The sequence below is a fragment of the Aquila chrysaetos genome, chromosome 1, assembly GCF_900496995.4.
Source record: "Aquila chrysaetos chrysaetos chromosome 1, bAquChr1.4, whole genome shotgun sequence".
Taxonomy (NCBI): domain Eukaryota; kingdom Metazoa; phylum Chordata; class Aves; order Accipitriformes; family Accipitridae; genus Aquila; species Aquila chrysaetos.
This window is the reverse complement of record NC_044004.1, coordinates 77,968,267-77,985,854: the sequence shown is the minus strand read 5'-3', so window position 1 is coordinate 77,985,854 and position 17,588 is coordinate 77,968,267. Positions and strand designations below refer to the sequence as shown.

The following is a 17,588-nucleotide window of genomic DNA, read 5'->3' as shown; positions in this document are numbered from 1 at the left end:
GTCTCAGCTGAATGCACGTATTGCAGCGTCTGAATGGCAGCCATCAGAGGGGAATTTACAAATGCCAGGTAAGAACCCAGCCTCCCTGGCGGCATGAAGGGGAAGAGGGATGCAGAGGATGAGGGTCACAGCCTTCTGCCTCCCCCCCTGTCCCTGGAAATGCCCAGGTCAGTCTGTAGGGAACGCAAAGCAGGGTTGGGACTGAAGCCTTCCCCTCCACACCAGGTGCCAGTCAGTACGCACTCACACTGGTGACCACTTGGATTCGGGTGCCTTGAGGGATGTGTCCTTTCATTCAAGGCAACCCAAATCACTGCTTTACCTCCTTTTTGGTGCTTCAGTGGAAAGGAGTTGAATCTAAGTCTCCTGGAAGTGCCCCAGCTCTTATTTTTGAGAATAGAGCAAATGGGAGGAGGAGGAGGAGAGGGGTGCAAGTGATGTGTCTCCTCTAGTGAAAGCCCTCCATTTAGGGTAAACTACTTGAGTAGGCACTAGAACAGAGCCCAGGAAAAATGTCTGCTGGGTACCCTCCCAGTTCATTGATCTGAGTCGTGTTCTCCAGCTCAGTGAAAGAATGAAATTCTGGAACAGGCGGTTCAGCACCTGTTTGTTCCTCACACAAACTGAACTCTTGAGTTCTGCCACTGGCTTCCATCAGGCTCCTTTTCCTCCACCACACGTAGAAATGTAAAAGATAAAACTCTAGAAGGGACAGGAAGGATTCACAAGGGCACCGAAAATAATTCATGCAGAACCACAGCACTGCTGTGGGCTGCTGTCGATACTGTCGTGTTAGTAGTCATACTCAGTGCATGGGGCCAAAGAGAGGACAAGATATCCCTCACTATCACACAAACTAAAGCAGCATGACATGCTTGTTCTATTACGTTAACACTTGCAAGTTTTGTACTAATTCAGACACTGCTCGACATTCCAGACTTAAGAAATTAATGGGCAAGCCAGAAATAACATTTCATCATTGCAGTATATATAGTAGGTATGATTGTGTGTCTTTTTCCTACCTTCAGAAGTCAGGTAATGGGATTAGAACAGGAAGAGAGAAGTGACATGCATCATAGGTAAACAACAGTCATCAATCTCTTCCTGTGGCAGCATTAAAAAAAGTACAGTCACTCTAATAGGCTCTGGGATTCCCCATAATCAACTAGAACTTCAAATTTCCCTTTCTGAATACAAGTGGCTAGTACTAGAAACTTTTAATCAGCAAAGTGGAAGACAGAGAGGAATTATGTGATAGACTACTGCACCCAAGAATTTCTCTCTTAAAAAGAAAAGATAAACGAAAGTGAAAATATACTTGGTGAACCACTTAACACTTCAAAATTATTTTTGAAAATTTAGTTTTCATAGTAAGCACACCAAGTTATAAAGCACACAAAGTCCTTAACTTGCAAAACAGTTTTATTTCACACTTATACAAAGTTAATAGACGTTTTAAAACACTTACAGTACTATAGGTTACATCTACTGCCACTGAATATGTTAATAGGGGACTTCACAGGTCTCTTGAGTTTTCCAGGGTGCTACACAATCCCTGTTCTCCCACAGGTTTAAGCCTGCTTCTGTACAGGTTAGAGAGGGGCTATTTAGAGTTGCTCAGAGTACAAAACTCAGAGGACCAGGGCAGAATGTGCCAGGTCCGCAGCTGCACGCCGACAAGAAGATAACATAAATGAACACTTCTTCCTGCTCCTGAAACCAATTTCTCCCCCTGCTGGGCCCTTACAGCTCATGAGAGCTGAGGCAGCTGTAATGAGGAGCTAATCCAGGAATTGGCTCTTCCGTCTTCTACAAACCTTGTTAGCGCTGTCAAGCAGCAGAAGCTGCCTGAAGAAAAGAGGGATCTTAACAGATACTGGTGAAATATTGTTTCTTCCCTCCTCTTCCCATTGAACCCTTCTGACATTTTGCTACCTACTTGCCACTTCACTGTGAGCAGTAACAAACTCTCCTTTAGGTGCCTTATTAGAGAGAGATGCTATTTAGGATTATACCATTTCCCTGCAGTTTTGAAGCTGATTGTCTAATCAGGACCCAAGGATAAACCCTCCTGCAGCACCACGTAATTGGATGTCATGTTGTGTGTCACTGCTCTGTCACCATAACACAGGAGGAAATGTGGCTCTCCAGTAAATCCTAGACTGACGGTATATGCAAGAAATATTCAAGAAAATGAAGGTACTCCTAAAAAAACCCCAAACCTGTGATGTCTGAAATTAATTTGGATTGCATGGATCTAAATATATTCAGTGTTCCATGAATGTCCGAGGTGAGCTATTTTTTCACTTCAGATGCAAGTCCTCCCTGCAGCTTGACTGTAAATAGCCAAAGACAACATGTACCCTAGTGCGCCACAGAACTGAACTTTTTAGATACCTAAAATCCTGGCGTAACAGCAGCTCTGTTAAGACTGTCTTGGGAATGAGAACAATGGCACGGGATGTTGACTGGTCATATGATAAACTTTGATAATCCAAGCAGGTTACGTTCAAGTAAACTAGGTTTCAGATGGTCAGATAAACAGAGGAACATCTACTGATGGCACGCAGTTCCAAATGAAGAACCAAATCTGGTTATCTACATTTGCTTCCCATTAGGTCCCAAAACAACTTGCCATGGGAAAAGTGTTTCATACAGAAATGAAGACAGATATGCAATTGGTTTTAGAGTCTTTCATGGAAATAAACAAAAGGAGATAAATACCAAAAGATAACCTAAAAGCCTTAAAAGAAATAGAAATACTGTGCTTGTACCTTCGTTCTGTAGCCTTAGGAAAGTCAGAAGTGGCCTTTCCCAGCAGCAGTGGGAATCTTCACATCTCAAGTGAAATGCCTTTTAGTTAAATAGCTGAAACACAGCATTCATTATCCAAAATGGCAATGAGTGAAATTGTCGAGGGGGAGGGGAAGGGACCCTGTCTTGCAGGTTCACTTCATCCTTCCTTTTCACTTCTGCAATATCTCATTTTAACAGTTCTGGGTACTGAAGCCTCCCTTTCCCAATTAACTTTGTTGAAAAAGAAGAATGAACCAAAAATCTCTCCTTTCAGATCTTTATACGGCAAAAAGTACACAGGAGACACAAGCCCAGTTTTTAAGTCTTTTCCAGGTTATCTTTTGGAGCAGCTGTATAGCAAGGCAACAAGTATTAATATAAGCTAGTTTTCTTCATGATTCTCAAAAATTCTTGCTCACTTACTTCTCCATCTCCATCTCGATCAGCTTCATCAATCATTTCCTACAAAACACATTGTACATTTGATCAGGCACTGGACTCTAAACACAAGACCTTCTATTCCTTAAAACAACAACAAATCAGAAGCACTTCATGTGAAAACATAACTATGTATTTGATTGCTCTTTGTATTTCTGACCTCTCGGCCCTTTTTGTATAGGCATAAATTTCCACCCAATCCTTAGGGGCTATGGGATTGGTCTGTGCCTGTTAGAAAAGCTCTAGCAAATTGGAATTTACCTGAAGCTCTTCATCTGTTAAATTTTCTCCCAGCTCCTTGGCAACCCTTTTCAAGTTTTTGAATGAAATTTTTCCTGTCCCATCATCATCAAATAATCTGAAAGCTTTCAAGATTTCTTCTTTTGAATCCTTTTCACTCTAAAACAAGAGTAAAACGTACATTAATTAGAAAACACCTGCCACCGAGATACTCCTTTTCAATATTTTTTTATGCTGTCACAAGAATTTCTATTAAGAATTCCTACCATTTTTTGTGTCATCATAGCCAAAAAGTCTTCAAAGTCAATGGTGCCGCTTCCTTCTTTGTCAATATCTGCTATCATTTTCTTAATTTCTTCCTTCTTTGGCTCAAAGCCTAAAGCGCGCATCGCAACCTGTGCCAAAAACCAATTCTGTTAGGAAGCTGCCAGAATTATGGTGTCATCAGCTGCACTAAAGCTTGTTTAATTTCCTCGTCCAAAACTGTAATAACTCACTGCAATGGAAACATCTTGATATATCTTACCAGCTTGTTTCATCTTTCTAAACGGTAATAGCATAGGTTTGATATCCTTAAGACTCAGACCTATTTTCTCTTTAGATCCATGTGGAACGTGGATATATTTCTGAAGCTAAGAGAAACTTTTTGTGTCTAAATTAGGCCAAGGTTCAAATCCACATAGTTCCTAAAGGGACTGGATTATCAAAATGAGACTTCAAGGGAGGTTGGAGACCAGGGATGTGATGTCCTTCCATTTGAAATTGAGGGCAGAATGCCTGTTAATTTTGACGGGTGCAGAATTACATCAGTTAACTTACATAATCCAGTACACAGAGATAGAAGAAATCCATATGCATAGCTCTTGGCACTTCTGGCTAGGTGGTGGGGAGGGCGGAGCGGGAGGGGGTAGGAACTGACAATACTTCCTAAGTGTCTCAGCCTCAGCAAAGCAAAGACTGACTGCTGTGCTAGTTGAGGAAAAGAAAAGCAAACCTTCTGAGCCTTACAGAGCACAAGCAAAGTATTACTGTAAAAACAGTTGTGTAAATTATTGTACAAATGCTTAATATTAACATTGTTTAAAACCAGGCTCTGGCATTTCACCAGCCTAGAACAATTATTTTGCTACTTGGGTGTTTATTACTTTCTGTTGTAAAATATCCATTATTTTGAATTAATTTTGAAAAACACAGCATTAAACGGTCGATGCTAAAATGTTTCAGTCCATTTTAAGAACTGTATTTTAACATGTATCATCTGTGTTCAGAGAACACACTTTCCTTAACCAAGGGTAAGTACTTCCAAATAAATCCTGAGATAAGCCGCAGGCTTAGGTAACTCATGCTTCTAGGTTACATATGCAGAAATTGAGGCAGAGTGTGTGTATGTGAGAAATCAAGGTCAAGGAGATAATTAAGATAAAAGGTTCACGCTTAAAAAAGATCAAACACGTAAAAATATAGGGAGACAACTGAAAATAATCTTCTCCCTCGTACTACTGTGTCTATGCATGCGCACACACACACTACCTGAATTGCTACTAAAATGCAATTCAGATCTCTGTTTTGTTCTTCCTTAAATTTAAAAACGGGTAATTTTTGGATTATGTATATGAAAATATGGTTGTATCTTTCCTGAATGTGTGCAAAATCTGAGTGTTTAGTTCTGAGATGAAGAAAAAATTTTACATGCTGACATTCATCCCAGAACAACAAAAGTCCACTTCCCAGAAACAAGATCTTAGCCAGTCATGAAAATTGTGTACTGAGTGTAGCTAAACAGAGGAACTGTTTAGTTCCTCTAATGCTCAGATATTCAAAGCTATCTGACCTACTGTCCATGCGTTAGAAAAGCTCTGCTCTGAAGTATTACATACTGAGCTTTCTCAAGTTAACTATGTAGTACACCCCAAATTCAGTCATGACAGCAAGCCATTACTCGTTTGTACTCCAAAACTATTTTAAAATAGTTAGGGCCGGACAAACAGGAAGAGCAGCTACAATCTTGAGACCCTTTTTCCATCCAAGAAACAAAAGTTTGAAAACCTTCAGTTCTTTTATGTCGATGCTTCCAGATCCATCAGTATCAAACAAATCGAAAGCTTCTCTGATCTCCTGCTTTTGGTCTTCTGTAAGTTCAGGTTTCAAGCCGCTTTTCTTCCGCTGGGCTGTACCTAAGCCAGGTTTTCTATAGTTGGATGCCTTCAGAAAGTGAAGGAGAGAAAAGATAAGAAATAGCTCACTCCAGGGAAAATTCAAAACACAACTAAATTATAAATAACAACAGTAAAGCTGTAGCAGAAGCAAGAGACATTCTTTGCTGCAAGTGGTAGACGCTGGGTCTCTGTGCTTATTTTCTTACATTATTCTAGAAAGAAAACAAGCTGAAGACTTTGTTACTGGGGAATATGCATTTGGGCTTCATGGTTTCTGTTTTAAACAGAAAGATCATCAGTTAAAGGAGTAATGCCAGAAAAACAGGTGGGCAGCCTGAAAATGAACACTCCACTGAGGTGACTTAAGACCTTCTGCATGTCCTGCTGGTTGCTTTGATGTGTCAGGAGTGGTTTCACCTGGAAAACAGGAGTAAATCATCCTCACAGCTAAAAAGGTTGGTTGTATAGGGTCTTGACTGTAAGTGGGACTCAAATTCAGCCACTCCTCAAAGTCAGCACTGAAATGGGGTGTCAGAGCATCAGCTCTGTTGGAGCAAAGTTTAAAGGGAGCTGCATAGCTCTAGCCCGTCTGTCCACCACCGAGCTGTGGTGCTAGGTAACAACATGCTGTGGCAGCAGTGAGATAAACACAAAATCTGTCCCATAATGAGAACTAATCTGCTTGTGCTGAGCTGGTGCATTATTATCCAGGACACTTCTGAGACACCCCCCGCCCCCCACTCAGCAGCAGAAATATTTTCCTTGAGTATAGGTTTTCTTCTAAACAAGCAGCAGACAGATTTTAGTCCCTTAGTCTTCAATCTGCACAGATTAATGGGAGGAAGGGCAATCCCTCCCACCCCCAACTTTAACTGGTTGGACTTCATAGAAGTAAATAAATACCAAGAAAGGAATTTGTTTTCTAGCTACTGCTGAGCAGTCTCTTACATCTGCTGAATTGTTACCATTTTTTGGATCTCTTTTACATGCCCAGTGTCTAACACAGAAGATTCCATTTTGTTGTATTTGGAAATGAAATTTCACTTTTTAACATGATTTGTCCCTCCCGGGTTGGATTGCAAACCAATCTGTCTGGCACACCTCTGACTTCTCCCTGCTATTAACACAGGCCATCAGATTTTTACTACTTCTGCTCTGGGAGAAACCCATGTGAGACCTCTCCCTGACCATAAAGAAAAATATACCAACACGCTACCTGAACCTCTTTTCTTGCATCCTGCGTATGCACCTACAAATCTGGTGAAAACGTTCAAGATCCTGAAAAGTAGCATATGCGTTGCTTCCTGTTCCATTTACTTAAAAACTTGAGTTGCTCAAAATCCATTTTATGTTTCAGCTTCTCGCCTGGCCACTGCCATTTCAATGTGCTACAGGGGGACCCAGTGAAGCGGAGGAGGTCAGTAAAATGCGCTAAGATTAACCAGGCATATTTCCTCCGGCTCACCCCACACCCTGAAACGGGGTGGCGTATTTTGCGATTCTCTCGGTGTTTTACCGGGGGTGTTTTTCCATAGTGCCGAGGGTTTTTTTTTGGGGGGGGGGGGGGGGGTGGGGTGGGGGGGTCTCCTTTCCCTTTTTGGCCGGCGCGTCCACTTCCGCGTTGTGTGAGGAAACCGAGCGGCACAGACCGTCTCGGCATCCGCCCGCGCGGTCCCTACAGCCCTTGGAGCCCAACGGCTGCCGGCCCGCCCGAGGCCGGGGATCGAGCAGAGGGCTCCGGGGCCCCGGGAAGGCGCCGAGGAGGGGGTAGACGGCGAGGGGAAGGGGAAGCCCGCGGCGAAGGGAAGGACGCTCACCATCGGGACTGCCGCTCCAGGCTTGGCCCGCTCGGCCCCGCCGCTCCTAACGGCCCGGCCCGAGCGCACCCACCGCCGCACGCGACGAACACGCGTGCCGCCCAATGAGAGAGCCGGGCGTCCCGGAGAACCCGCCCCCCCTTCCCTAACCCGGGCCAATGGCAACCGGCGGGCTCGTGATGTCAGAGGGGGGGGGGGAAGCTCCGCCCGCTGCGTGTACAAACAAGCGGCGGCGGCGGTGGTATCCTGGCAACGGGGCGCGCGCGGCAGCCGTTGGCGGCGCGCGGCGGCCGTTTGCCTCGCCTCAGCCCACCTCACCTCACCTCACCTCAGCCCGGCCGCGGGGAGCGGGGCCAAACGCAGCCGAATCGGTGAGAAACCAGCCCCCTGCCTGCTGTGGGGACGGCCGGGGGCCTGGGCCGGCCTTCCAGCCGGGTTGGAAGCGGCCGGGCCGCCACCAGGCCCGAGTAGGGCAGTTGCGGGGCGGCTGCCGAGCGGCCTCAGCTCCTGCCGGGGTGCCCGCCGCGAGGGGCGCGGGCCTGGTTCAGCGTGGGCGTTTGGGTTCGGCTGCACCAATCTAGGAAGCTCTTTCTCTTCCTAAGTTAGTGATAATAGTGCTGGTTCTGAGGTAGACCAGGTAAGTCGTGACATTTAACCTGAACACTCGGTGGTTTAGTTGCAAGCAGAGAGTTTTCTACCCGTTTCCCATTGATTGTGCACCAGTGCTGGCTCAAGACAATGTGTGCGCATGCATACACGCGAGCAAGGCTTTATTGACAGCGTTTCACAGAACTACATTAATTTGGAAAACTGATCTAAAATTTTGTTGTTGAGTTGTAAGACAAAGCAAGTAATAAGTGTTTAGCATACCTCTTCTATCCCAGAGTTTTTCACTTCGGACCCGTAAAACCTGTGCGTATAAACATAAACTGAACCTAAGGTCAAGTCTTATTTCGCTTGCAGAGAGGGGTGATGAGGCAGGCAGCAGTAGGTCAGCATGCAATTTGGCTCAGCACAAGCAGTAGTTGGTGTCTCACAGATGGCCGTCCTTCACTACTAGTTTGTTCCTTCATTCTCTGGGATGCCTCCTTCACTTTGCTGACCTCACTTGTGTTTGACTCCGAAATGCGATGCCACTTGACCCTTTACCTTTTCCACCTCAGACTGGATGGAAAAAGAGGTAAGAAGTCAGGGGATGGGGGGATGAAAAGTTGAATTTTGGGTCTGCTGTATATTGGTTCCTACAGCATAGGATAGCGTGGTGTTCTTGCCAAAATAACATGTATAAAACAAAAGACGGGGAGGGGGGAATATCACAAAATCCTAAATCACACATGCCAGAGGTTGTGCACGCAACGAAATAAAAACATTCTTTCCTGTAAGTGCATGCTCTGCCTTCATCTGGTTTTGCAGCCAAGCTCTGGGTCCATTTGGTTCAGGTTTATGGATCTGCAGGAGTACAGGCTGGTGTCCAAAATGAAGCTACACTTTTGAAGTATGAGTTTAAGCTGAAAGTAAGGGGCACATTTTTCAACTTAAATTTCAGAGAAAATCTTAGCTACGCAAGTTGCAGTTGGTTGCGTTGAGGTTTGGTGAAAGTGCACTGACTTGATAGAAGGTGCTGGACTAACTCTAATCTGTCTCATAACCAGTCTTGGTTTCGCATTCGTTGCAATAAAAATGCCATTCTAATAGGACAGTGGCTCATGTTGCTGAGCTGAACCCTCATTTGGGACTGACTCGGGAGTAAGAAGTTCACTGAAAAATGGGAACCCCTTTCCCACCAGTCCTTCCATAGTTGTCTCCCATCCAAACTGCAGCATGGCCTTCTGCCCAGAGCTATGTGTCAAGGACCTCGGTAGTGAGAGAGCATTACTTGGCCTTTCAGCATAGCTAATTTAGCTCTTTCCTAAATTGTATGAAGAGAACCACAAATTGGTTATTTGTTCTTTCTATCAAAACAAGAGCAGGTTGAGAAGTGACTGTTACTAGTTGAAAACTGCTTGAATTCAGAAACAGTGATCTCGGAGGAAAAAAAAGAAAACAAAAAAAACCCCCACCAAAACCCAACTGAAAAAAACACCAAAAGCGATTGTCTTAGTAAATCCTTAAGAGAAATCAGATGGAATGATGAGTTTTGGGGAGAGTGGGGGAAACCTGTTTCATATTAGATTCCATGATCCAATTATTATTATTTAATCACTTCAATTTTTTTGTTTGTTCTTTTCAAAACAAGCTACCTGCGATATTAAGCTAAGGATTCCAGTTAAGAAAAAAGAGCTTTTTATTATTATTATTATTATTACTGGAAGTACTGATATGGATACATAGCTTGACTAGACCATAATCGCAAGACATTGCCAAGAAAAATTTCCAGAAAAACCCTTAAGCAGGTTGGATGGACGTTTTTGGATGGGCATTCCCAGTGCAGTTTTAAAGTCAAAAGCACCTGCTTATCTAAAAGTCCTTTTCTTAAATTGTTGATTATGGATAACTATAGACTGAAACAATTTCTTGGTTAATGATTCTTTTGGTACTTCAAAATGTATCTAGTAACTGAAGGGAAAGTCTGTTGTCAGTTTGGGCTAGACTAGAACTTCAGGTCTGTCAGCATGTAAAAGTTACTTCTGACTGCCTACTCTGCTTTTTAAATTCACACTTTGTCTTCATTTGAGATAATATTCAGATGGACTTTCACTTGAGTGGGACAGAAAAAGAGTGTTTTGGATTTGAAATAGCTATGCAAAGGGACCTTTAGGGAGATGAAATAAATTATTTGAATCTGAGCATAAAAGGTTTATGGCTAAGGGTTCTTAATTCTTGGTGTGTATACTTTTTCATTCAAAGAAAGAAAATAAAAAGGAAGCTTTAGTTTAATCCATGTGGTGTGCCACAGGACTGTGGTGTGGAAGGGATTTCAAGGGAAAGAACATTTATTTTTGGCATGTTAAAACTGAGTAGTAGATCAAAACTTGGCAGTCTTAGCAGTTTGCTTTGTGAGGTATGAAGAAGTGGCATTCCTTTTCGTGCACATTCAATGAAGTATTGATGTGTACTAAATGGAATAAATTGAATTGGAATAAAATAAGTTTGATTATGTTTTTCCAGATATGAATGTTAAAAGTCAGTGACATAACTGTTGGTACCAAGATGGATCTGTACAGAGCACTTCTGTTTTGCACATAATTGTCCATTCTGCTCTAATGAACTTTTCCCCTAAGTAAGGCAAATAACTGAAATTCCAGATAGCAGGTCAGGAGAGAAATGGTAGTTCTATACAATCTGCAAGTTCTATACAATACACTGAAATTAAGAGCACTTTATTATCTGCCAGCAAGAAAAAATTCTGTGGTGTTTTAGCAATGCACCATTTCAGCAACTATGTGCATCGATGTCTCATAATAAGTGCACAGGATGAAGAACTGTTTATACAGAGCGCCTCACAGGAGAGCTGTGTTCAGTGTTAGACTGTTAATTTAATTGTTGGCGATACATGCTCTGGAGTGCTGTGAGAATGGGGCAATAAGTCTGTGTTCTGTTCACAGATGCTGCCTGCTGCCCATGGCTTTCCGGGATATGAACGCAAGAAGACATATTGGACTTCAGCAACTCTCATCCTTAGCGTTAGCTGGAAGAACATTATTGGGGCCAATGAAGTCATGTAAATTCATTGTGGATGAAAGCACCAACCAAAGCACATTGATTGGTTCTGCTGTGAGACTGATTGAAAGTTTGGATTTAACTAGCGCTGCCGGACAGCTTCTTAATGAAACCATTCAGGCACAAAACAAAGAGTTTAAGACTGGGATGAGCACCCTGTTGTTTCTTATTGGTGCATGGAGCAATGCCGTACTGGAGTGCCTCCAGCAGAATGTTCCTGTTTCAGCAATAGTATCTGTGATGTCTGAGGGCTTGAACTCTTGCTGTGAGAGAGTCCAGTGTCTTCAAATATCAATACACGATGTAAATAAAGAGCTGTGTTCTAGCAGTGTTAGGCCAAATGCTTTTAAAAGCAAAACTTGCCAAATTGGACACGACAGTCTTCTAAATCCTCAGATTTTCCTGTATTTTCAGAAAGATATTTCTGCACCAGAAGAAGTAATTCCAATAAGTTCTTGTTCCTATCAAGAAGATGGTTGTAATTCTAACAAGTGCCTGGTTTCACCTTTGGCTGGCCTTGGTTCAATAGCTTCTCTTGTCAAACCAGCGGGTGACAAAAGTACATCTGTGATTTCTGGAAGTGGTGTTACCACATCCAGCTGTAACAAGTTAACCCATAGCAGATACTTCAGCACTCTAGGAAAAAGCCATTTTTCAAGTCAGCAAGGTAATTTTCAGGGATACTTTTCAGGACAATCAGCAGATCCATGTGAATGTTACGGTTTCGGACACCTGGCAATGGCTCTGAGCCATGGAAATCAGGCTAGTGTGAAACTGTTACAAAGCGTTGTTGCGTACCAACAAGAGAGAGCAGAATGCAGTGGCTCTTCCCAGTTTAACATTGCAGAAATTGTGACGTGTTGTTTACTGGGCCTGCCTGAAAACTATTCTTGTGTCTCCCCAGGCTTTGTCACGTTAGTATCATCAGAACAAGCCACAGTTATTAAACACTTTGAAGACAAACCCCTTCGGATTCTGCTAATGGATGGTGACCTAACTGAACAATATCGTCACTTAGGTTTTAATAGACCGTGTAACGTAAGGACCATACTGGAGCATCCTAGCCTGTGGGAAGGCAGAGCAGGGGACTTGTGGCTAAGCAGTATGTTAGATATTCTGATAAACTTTGAAGTAAACTTGGTTTTGGTCAAAGGAAATGTGTGCAAAAACTTAATGGAAAGATGCATAGCAAACAGTATATTGGTAATTGGTTTTGTGACTCGGGATGTGTTGCGTGCCTTTGGGGAGGTCACCAGCACCCAGCCAGTGACATACCTCACCCAGCTGAATGCATCTTGTGTGGGGAGTGGAGCCCAGGTGGAGCTGTGGAAGGCCTGCGATGGGCGTGCAATGGATCTGGGTGAGCTTGTGCCGGTCAGGATAAAAGTACAAGGAATTCCCCTGCTCACGGCCGTGCTTACCACCGCTGTAGCTTCGAAGATGCAGCTCATTGAAGACCAGTTCTGGACTTTAGTGTATCGACTCCATCATGCTTTAAATGACAAGAATGTTTTTCTTGGTGGTGGTGCAGTGGAGCTCTTGTGCCTTAGTCACATTCAGATGCTTGCAGAACAGCCTTTACAGCCAGCAAATAAAAATGCTGTGAAAGAGTTTCACAATCCTTGGCTGGCAGCATCTGCGACAGAGTATAAATCAGTTGTGCTCCAAGCATTAGCAAGTGGCTGGAAGCAGTATCTTTCAGTGGTTATGTGTAACACTGCAAAAGCTGCATCGGAGTTGGAAGCGTGTACCACAGTTGATCATCACCTCAAAAAAGCAGCTGACTGTGGCTCTCCCTCAGCATATATATTGAAAGAGTTTAGAAGAGGTGATCTGCTCAGGGGCGGTTCTGGTCCCTTCGCTGACCACGGAGAGGGTTTAAAGGTTTATGATAATGTTACAGCCAAGATGGAGGCGTGGCGGAGAGCTCTAGACTTGGTGCTACTAGTGCTTCAGACAGATGCTGAAATTATCTCGGGTCCCAAAAGGAATCAGCTATTGAACTCACATATGTCAAGTGAGTTTATGTTTTTATAGGACTTGCAGGCTTTATTTATAAGTCCGTGAGTCAGTGGAAGAAGTCCAGGTGCAACCTACATTTCTTCATAGTTTATAAAGCAAACATTGAGATTTGGTTATGACTTTAGAGTGTAACAGCGGAAATCAGAATGTGAGACAGTCACAAGGTAAATATAATTTCCCATTTCTAGAAATGGGAGTTAAATAACAAACAAAAATCACTTGTGGGCTTATCTCCAACCCCAGCCATGCGTTTCTAACTATTGATATTGTCTGTATGGATAGATTAATCCAGTCAAACTGACTAATCTTATTTAGCAGAGCAGATGTGCAGTTCTTTTTTTCATTATAATGAGGAGCACTGGGCAGGTGGGTACATGTCAAGTCTAGTTGGAGAAAAGTTTGATTCCTTGGATATGCTTGTGTTCTGAACATGTGCTGCCTGTATAAGGTATTTGGACTTGTGTTCTGTAAATTATTCTTGTTTAATGTCTTTTAAGGTCTTCTAAAGAAGGGTAGGGATTTCTTACATAACATTGGCATACTTGTGTTAAATGAAAGAATATATATATATAACGTAATTAATTTTTAGTTAATATCTTGCTCTTAATTTCTGTAAGTTGCAAATGTAAGATTTAAAGTTGCAATAATGACCGTTACATTTTACGCTGTGAGAATGTATTAGTAGATGCTACTTTTGCATATTTATGTGGGCTATATATCTCCTATTTTCAAATATATACTCTTTGGGATTTCTGTTGTTTTGACATAAATTCAGGCTGAATCCTCCTTTTTTGGTATTACAGACTGGATGTATCTCTAAACAAAGTTTTCTTTTACATTGCGAGTTGGATTTTTAGGTTATTTCCTTTGGGCTCTTTCAGTTACCCTTGCAGAGAGGAAAATGTTGTTGTATGTTTTAGCTGTTGGCTAAAAACTGAAAATGAATCTATCATGATGATTGAGGCAAGGCATTTTTACTGTGTTTCAGCACTTAACATTTGAAAGCAGATCCATGGAGAACTGGCACTTTGTTGTAAGAAAGAGGTGTGTAACCATGGAGATATTTTTTCTGAACTTGGCATTCCGAATCACACTTAAAGTGAAATGTCTCACCAGTCCAGTGAAAACAGCATGGAAAAAGGATGGAAATGGTGATACTAAAGCGGATTCTTGCTTTTAGGAACTTTTTCATTAAAATGCTAATGGCCGGTGGTACTTGGGTTAAGCACTTCTTGTGATTGCTGGTGCTGATGGCAGACGGTCCTTTTGTGGTGAAAGCCAAGAATTGGGGTGGGTTGAAGAGTGTTTTCTGAGATGTGATTTAGTGGAAAGGCAGACAGAAAGCGAGTGGTTATTTTACTGTTAGAGCCTTCACTGCTACTTATTTACTATTTTAAGTGGATGTTTTTTCTTCTGGACTTATTTTCCTTGCTGTATGTCCTCACTGCAGAAGACATCTTGGGAGAAGAGCCATCAGCTGCCTCAAACCCCCATGACCACTAGCAGTCCCCCAGTCGACTCGTACTGAGCCTTAACACAGTTCTCTGTCTCTGCGCCCTGTTGGAGTTGCCCTTTTCTCCTGGGAAGGCCCTTCCCTCTACCTGTGCGTTTCATGGTGCCTAATTGCAGGGGGCTTGAGTTAATGAAAACGAAAGACAGTTCCTAAAATGCTTCCCATGTGGTGCTAACACTTCAGCACTATATCCCATCATCATTGTCAGTAGAAAATTATCAGATACTGTGAAATATCTACCTCTCTCATGTCCTCCAATTTTTTTTGTTTCCTTTGGTGTCTTCATCCCCATAACACATAATTCCATAACCTACAATGCATTCTGCTAAAAATAGCCCTTTCTGAGACTTGCTTACAGCTTATGGGTCTCCATAGCTGGGAGTTTCCTGGAGAGGTGGGGTAGGCTACTGAGGTTCTAAATTAACCTTAAGCATGAGATGAAATTGGGATCCTTATGAACAGCTTTTGAGTGTTGAACCAACCAGAAGCCCTAACTTCATTTTTATGAAGAGAAGAATCCATCTAAATGCATTTTATCCTGGAGCTTTCTTCTATGCTAATATATGTTGTATGAAATTATATACTCGGATCTTTCATAGAGCTGTGGTTCACACTAGGTGAATAATTGCTATATTCAGTATATAAGGAAAAGAAAGACAGAGATAATGAAATTCATCCTCAAATATTGTTTAGATACATATAGGTATACATGTGTATTAAAGTAGTGTTACACAGTGTATTTTCAAAGGTTTCATTCTCCTTGCTGAATTGCATATTTTTATTTTTATATTTGTATTTTACTCGCGCGTAACTGCAAGGCTCTTACGGAGGTTAAGGGAGCATATTAATAGCAGTTGCCGTTTAGAAATATGAGAAAAACTTTTCTTTGTGTAGAAAGCTATGTTCATAGTATTTAGCCGTCTCTGACTTGAAACTGTAAATATTTTAGTTTTCTAACAAACTGCAGGATTCAGTGGATTTTGGCAAAATCTCATCAGTACTGTAGGGGTTTATAATTTTAATTTGAAACAGTAGTTCCTAGCAGCATAGGGATCTAGCTATATTCAAGTTTTGATCATCCTGCAATTATATTTTCATTATTAATCAGTTGGCAAGTGATGTTTAACTGCTTGGCCACACTCATGGTGTACTAAGAGATGAGGGAGAAAGTTTGGTAGATCAAAAGAGGCAGAAGGAGCTAGTGGCTCTTAGGTGGAAAAGAAATGGAAATGCAGCATATAAATAAATATATAACAAACTCTGCTGCTCTGCAAGTGTTTGCAGCTCATGTTTGGCTTTATACTGTTTTTCTTGAACCTCCTGTACTGAGCATTGCATAATCCCTGTTCCCAAGAAAAGATCCAGTTGCACTTTATTTGAATAATAGAGTTAAGTGGATTATGGAAAAAGTGCATACATGAATTGTATTGAGGTGGTCCAAACATCTATTTATAGGGCTCTTAGACACTGAGAGCTGACGCACCAAATGTTGAGAAAATCCAAAATGATGTAATTTTTCCAGTCAGGCTTTTAAAAAGCACATAATGATAGATTTAAATATTGTGATGCAGAGGTTTTCTAAAAAGCTGTCAGACATTATATTTTGATTATTTAACACTTGGTTTTCTACAGGCCAATGAAATGGAAAATCTTATAAACTAGCCAGATACTCTATCCTGGATTACTTAAAATTATTTCTTTGATATGCATAGAAGATTAACACGCATGCTGTCCTCAAGGCATGCTCCTTCTGCAGTGTGAAATACAATATAAACATGTGGCTTCCTCAGCTTCAAATCTCTCAAACCTCTTTGCAATATAGAATGGAGGTCCTGTGCGTGTCTGCCATGGCTCTCAGCGCAGGGAATGATTTCAACAACTACCATGGGCGATTTCACCTTCTCCCGGGGAGAGGCTCCTCCTAGGGTACACAAAGGCTGTTTGTGTAGAGTATGATGTGATGGAAGAGCTAAGCTTGTACATGCCTGGGAAATTGGGAAATGGCAGAGATTTTAGGGAAGGGATTGTCCCAAGGAGTAGGCAGCGCCTCACTCCCTGTTGAAACTCTGTCCTAGTCAGGTGCCTCGTTTCTCCCTTGCATCCAAGTATCGTCATTCCCGGCTCACTCCTCCTTCTCTTTAGGGCTGATGCCATCTTATTTAATGTTTATAAGGCCAACTTTTTAGGCCTTTCTGCTCCTTCATGATTTCCTGAAATGTAGTAGAGATCTTAATCATAGCAACAAGACCCTTGTCCCAAGCTGGGCTAGCCTGGAGGACACAGCCTGCTTGCAAATACTGGACCCATAAGGACTGACAGCCTGGTGATCAATGGTTGTCAAGAGGCATCTGATAGTTTGCCAGCTACCAAGTATGCTGAAAAAAATGAGCTAGGAAATGTAGGAGGCAATGGTCCTGAGGCAGGCCAAAAAATGACTGTGGGAGGCTGGAGGCTGGGGAGGTTAAGGGAGTTATGGAGCAGGAAGGGCTGAAGGAGAAAAACCTGAGCTCACAAGAGAGTTGGGAGAGTTGAGACAGTTTAATTGCATTGACTGACTTGATATCCCAGGCCGGGGCTGCTGAAGAGGTTGGGAGGACATTTCCCTTTTTTAGGGGAGGGAGGTACAGACAGGGGATCTAGTCTAGGAGAAGAGTTACAGAGTGACAAGAGATTTTCAGCTCTGCTCACAAGGACGAGCTGACTGGTAGACCTGAGTTACCCATCAGTTGCAGGAGGACTGATGTAGAAGGTGCATCTCTGCCCTGAGGGGTGAGTTGTCCTGTCAGGGGAGACAGGAGATGCCTGCCAGTAAATTGAAGATTCTCACTTTGGTTCTTGTGCTGCTTTGAATGGAGAAAACCAAGCATAGGCTTGGATGGAGAACAGCTAAGGTGCTACCACTAGCATCATGTTTATGCTGAGGTATTTTGAGATGTGTCAGCTGTA

General features: G+C 42.5%; 2 protein-coding genes across 8 annotated transcripts; one reads left to right on the top strand and one right to left on the bottom strand.

Annotated features, from left to right (window-relative positions):
• Positions 1 to 1,404: 1,404 nt before the first annotated feature.
• Positions 1,405 to 7,620, bottom strand: LOC115343522 (caltractin). The gene is made up of 5 exons (XM_030019513.1): positions 7,448 to 7,620; positions 5,521 to 5,676; positions 3,741 to 3,869; positions 3,496 to 3,633; positions 1,405 to 3,258 (listed from the first exon to the last, which is right to left on the bottom strand). The coding sequence occupies exons 1-5, from the start codon at positions 7,448 to 7,450 to the stop codon at positions 3,169 to 3,171; spliced, it is 516 nt and encodes a 171-aa protein (XP_029875373.1). The 5' UTR covers positions 7,451 to 7,620; the 3' UTR covers positions 1,405 to 3,168.
• BBS12 (Bardet-Biedl syndrome 12) lies at positions 6,246 to 16,431 on the top strand. Of its 7 annotated transcripts, none has more exons than XM_030019444.1 (3): positions 6,246 to 6,890; positions 6,988 to 7,113; positions 10,993 to 16,431. In XM_030019444.1, the coding sequence occupies exons 1-3, from the start codon at positions 6,874 to 6,876 to the stop codon at positions 13,142 to 13,144; spliced, it is 2,295 nt and encodes a 764-aa protein (XP_029875304.1). In that variant the 5' UTR covers positions 6,246 to 6,873; the 3' UTR covers positions 13,145 to 16,431. The 7 variants fall into 7 exon arrangements, with proteins under 7 accessions (XP_029875304.1, XP_029875312.1, XP_029875299.1 ...); XM_030019461.1 differs by lacking the exons at positions 6,246 to 6,890; positions 6,988 to 7,113 and adding exons at positions 7,745 to 7,818; positions 8,528 to 8,627; XM_030019452.1 differs by having other exon boundaries at positions 6,246 to 7,047.
• Positions 16,432 to 17,588: the final 1,157 nt, after the last annotated feature.